General features: G+C 51.5%; 1 protein-coding gene across 1 annotated transcript in view; it reads left to right on the top strand.

The window, feature by feature from the left end:
• SCRIB (scribbled planar cell polarity protein) overlaps window positions 1-4,660 on the top strand; it is a 79,748-nt gene that overhangs the window by 43,274 nt on the left and 31,814 nt on the right. Inside the window, exons 27-28 of the mRNA XM_027705257.1 lie at window positions 1,856-1,912; window positions 2,626-2,709. Of these exons, the coding sequence (XP_027561058.1) occupies window positions 1,856-1,912; window positions 2,626-2,709 (141 nt within the window). The remainder of the gene's footprint in view (window positions 1-1,855; window positions 1,913-2,625; window positions 2,710-4,660) is intronic.

Here is a 4,660-nt window from a genome sequence, read left to right as displayed (position 1 = left end):
TGGGGTTTCCCTCCTAAAACAGTAATTTATCCAGTCAGCATTTGGAAGAGAGAAAGCTGAATTCTTTGGTGTTGTCAGCTGGGAATCTGCTCCTCTGGCAGATGAGTGTGTACATTTTGCAGGTGTTCCATCAGGTTTCCAGTTCAGTCACACCTGATGTTTCTCTGGGTTCTCTCAGCAGTTGCAATTTCTCAGCCTTTTCACATTTGCTGCCCCACAAGAGCAGGGTGAGGTTGGCAGTTCTGATGGAAGTGGAACGACCTCGCAGAATAAGCTTCAACCTGATCCTGTTGGACACTCCCTGCTCATTGCAGGTGCTGGACTAGATGACCCTGAAAAGTCCCTTCCCACCCAAACCATCCTGGGATTCTGTGAATAATTTAGGTAGGAGGGGCCTCCCCAGTGCCCTTGATTCAGCCAATTCAGATAGATTTAGGTTTTCCCTATAAAACACCTGGTTCCTTACCTGAGAAGGAACTTAGAGTGGTTCAGCAAACCTGATTTCTTTGTGTTTCTGTTGGAGCAAAGGCTTTTCCTGGCAGTTTTATGTTGGCAGCATATGCATTTGAATGTGGATTTGGAAATGGATATGTGGATTTGAACATGGATATGTGGATTTGAATACACTCCAGGAGACTTCAGGTAGTGTGGGGTCAGTCTCAGTACTTCTAACACCTGTGAATAACCAAGTCTGGCCCCAAACTGCTGCTCAGGCTGAGCAGGTGACATTTGTCCAGGCTCAGGTAAAGAAAGGTTTTGCCAGAATTTATACTGAGATTACTTAAAAGTACTTGGCCAAAAAAACAATAGAAAAACCTTTATGATTGGTGAAGTAGCCTTGGCTATGTCTCATTTTAAGAATGCTGGTATTTTTTGGTGCCCCTTCCCTGGGGGTGTCAGGAGGAGGCAGCAGTGGATGCTCCAGGCTCCTCAGAGGTCTTGGGATCCATGGACTGAGCCCCACGAGCAAAGACACGTTTTGCTGCTGGGCCTTTTAAACCTTGAATCTGGGATTGTGCTGTAAAGCTGGTTTTGGTGATTACATTTATCCCAGTGGTGGAGCCAGGACTGCATGGAATTGGAAGGGGGCCATTGGAATGCTGAAGGAAGTTCCCATCTCGGTGCCACGTGCTCAGTAATTTCTGTCACCATTTTTGGATGTCTTTTCTTGCTCTTCAATGATTCATGTTGGTTCCTGCACAAGAACAATGGATCAAACGTGTCTCCAGCCTGAAGAACTGGGAAGAATTTGGGTTTTGCTCTATTCACTGTAGAGGTTTTCAAACCCACTTGCTGCAGACACCTGTTGCCTTCCATTCTCTGATAATTCAGATTCTAATAGAAATATCAGTAACTCCAAGTCTCCGTGGACTGATTCCTGGTGTATGTGATGCTATTAGCAGCATGTGGGTTTTAGGCCTTTTTTTCCTTGGTGACAGCCAGGCCTGTGCTCTGTAGATTTGTTTTTTCCATTCCCTTCCAACCTCTCTTGCTCTGTCAAGGTGTCTCCTCTAGCAACGAGCAACCCCCTCCTCTCCCTTCGTGCTTGTGTGGCTTGTGCTTTCCTTTGCTTTCCCCAGGATTGTCCCTGCTGAGGATCTTGGGGACCTCTGCTCTTCCCCTGCACTGTGGCAGCCTGATCATGTTGTCCCGGGTGTCCCTGTCCGTGATAATCACGTGGGTGCAGAATTCCAGCTCCTCCTTCCCTGGTCCCAGGATTCCTGCTGAGTTTCTGCTCCCCCTCTGCTGGTGCTGGCACTGCTCCTCTATCCCCTTGGGAGTTCCTGCCCAGCATGTCTGACCTCTTTCCCTCTCTCTTGTCTCTCTGCTCTGGCTCTGTGCTGTCCCACGGAAGGAGCGGATGCGTAGGGAGCGGGAGGCAGCCACGCAGCAGCTTGAGGAGGAGGTGGAGGTGAGCAGCACGGAAGGAGGGCTGGAGAGTCCCAGAGAAGGGCTGCATCTGGACTGGAAGGCTGGAGAAATCCCCAAAAAGTGTTTGTTCCCTGTAGCCTGTGTTCTCCAATCCCTCCCCTAAAAGGATGTGACTCTGGGGATAACAGAAGAGATGGGAACTGAAGAAATGTGTAAGGGATTGAGAAAGGGACAGTGGAAAACAGTGGCTGGTTTGAAACCTGGACTTCTGTTTGGGGTTAGAAAGGCAACGAATGGGAAGCAAAATTGAACAAAGTTGTGCAGTGAATGTGAGTTAAGGTTGGGAAAAGAAACCAGAGGAATTGCAGAGTTGCACTCTTGAACGTGTCCAGATCCAGACTGGAACTGTTCTGGATGCTCTTGGGTAGGTTCAGCACATTCTCCTCCCTCCCTGTGAGGGAGTGGATGTGGGGGCATGAGGAGTGAGGGGATCTGAGCAGCAGTGGGTGGCCAGGAGCCCACAGTGACGTGTTCTCCGCAGGGTTTCTCAAGCCCAGCCCCTGCCATGGATCCCCCAGATTGTGTTTGGAACAATTCCAGCTCCTTTTCCGGGCAGTGGGAACTCTGCAGAGTTTGGAGATGAGGCCTTGGTTGTTACTGGGGTGGTTCCCTTTTCATTGCTCTTCCTCCTTGACTTAAGTTGACTTTGGGCCTGACCCGTTCCTGGTGTCTGTGGTTCTTTCCCCTCTCCAGAGCATCCCCAGTGAACCCCTGCGCCTGGACTACAGGACCCTGGCAGCGCTGCCCAGCAGTGGCCTGCAGAGAGGCAACCGTGCTGTGAGTGGGGTCCCTGCAGGGGGGAGGCTCTGGGGGGGCTCAGGAGGTGGGGATCCCTCTGGGGGAGGCCGTGGTCCTTTCCTTACCTGCCCTTCACCTGTGCTGTGGGAGGCGATGGCATCCTCTGCAGAGGAGAACGGGGAAGCAGAACTGTGGGGTGCTCTGCACTGAAACAGGAGGCAGCTGCAAAAGAAAGATGGGAATAAGAAAATAAGGAGAGCAAGAGCCAGGTGGTTTTTCTTTTTGGGAAGAGAAGTTGCAAAGTTGCAATAAAAAACAAAATCTGGAACAAGGCAGAAAGAACAGCCCAGAGGAAAGAGAAGGAGACGTGAGTGGGAGAGTGCAGGGATTTGTTGTGGAAGGAAACAGCTCCAGAAAGCTGCCAAGGAGGGAGGGAAAGACTTTTCCCAACACAGTGATGACAGTGTTGGGTGCACAGCTCAGTTGTACGTCCATTTTGGGGTGGTGTTTAGGAAGGAGAAAGGCTGAAGGTGCTGAGATTGAAAGTATTAAAAAAAGTTCAAGGCCAGGTTGGACAGGGCTTGGAACATCCTGGTCTAATGGGAGGTGTCCGTGCCCATGGCAGGGCGTGGGACTGGATGGTCTTCAGGGTCCCTTCCAACCCAAACCATCCTGAGATTCCATGAAAACCAAGATCCCCCAGGGCTGCAGAAGGCAAAGTGGCTGTGGTTGTGTGTTGTGGCTGAGGCCTGTGGCTCATGTATCATGTTGTGTGTTGTGGCTCCAGCTGTGGATGCTCCAGCTGTGGATGCTCCTGCCCTGTGCTCTGCCTGCCAGTCCCTCATACGTAGTGGCCAAGAGAAATTCCAGTTTTCACAAACTTTATGGATTACAAACTCATCTCCCTTCTGTGTTGTTTAAATTCTCCTCTCTCCATCTTTGCTTCATCTTCCCTGCATCACCCCTGTTCCACTGGGCTTCTGCCTGCTCCTTCACACATCCTCAGTCTCCTCCTTCCTTTCCTTCTGGTGTGGCAAGACCTCCCTTTGCTGTCATCTTCCCACTCCATTGTTTTGGGATCATCTCTTTTACCTTTCCAGTCTCCATCCCATTCCACACAAACAGGTCTCTTCTCCTGTTCTCTTTCCTCCCATTTCCAGGCCCTCTTGCTTTGTGCCTCACTCAGGGACAGCCCTGCACTGGCTCCAGCTCTGGCTCCTTTTGTTCCCATACTTCTGGGCTTTTGGGTTTCCCTCCTGCTGTTCCCATGAAAAAGCATTATCAGGAAAAGGTTTATTTTTAGCGTCTCTGAGTGTAACTCAGTAGCTGGAAGAGGGGGAGAGGCAGCCCCAGGCAGCAGCTGCCTCCGTGTCGGACACTCCGAGCAGCCTCTGGGAGCCTGGGAACGCCTGGCACGGGAATGTGGGGCTGAGTGTGCCGGAATGCCGGGCTGAGGGGTGGCATCTATAAATGTCCTGCTTCAGGGGAGGGCCCAGGGGTGCCAATGTGTGGTTTTGTCCAGCTGTCACCAGCCCCGTCTTTGCTCTGGTTGGAAAAGTGCGTCTGCCTGGACCGTGGGGACAAGGGAGATTCTGGTGTGGGGACAGAGGTTCTGGTGGTCCTTCAGGAGCTGCTCTGGCCTGTTTGGTGACTGCTGGAAGACTCAGCCAGGGTGGGCTTTCCAGCAGGACAGGCAGGTCAGTGACAGGTTGTCCATCTCTGGACAGTCTGACTGCATCCAGAGGATTGGTGCTCTTGTCCCGTTCCCATCGTGGTTTTCTCTTTCTCCCTGTCTCCAGGCCAACTCTCTCACCACATACATTCTCCTCTAAAAACAGCATCTGGGTATCTTTTACTGACACTTAGATCCCTGTGAAGGAGCTGTTCTTGTCATTGCTGTGGGGTAGGAGGAGCCGTAGGGAGCTGTTCTTATCCTCACCATGGGACACGAGGAGCTGCATGGAACTGTTCCTGTCCTCACTGTGGGGCA

The sequence above is a fragment of the Neopelma chrysocephalum genome, unplaced genomic scaffold (assembly GCF_003984885.1).
Source record: "Neopelma chrysocephalum unplaced genomic scaffold, ASM398488v2 Primary Assembly neopelma1_322, whole genome shotgun sequence".
Classification (NCBI taxonomy): Eukaryota; Metazoa; Chordata; class Aves; order Passeriformes; family Pipridae; genus Neopelma; species Neopelma chrysocephalum.
Note: the sequence above shows the minus strand (reverse complement) of the source record. Positions and strands in the feature narration are given on the sequence as shown.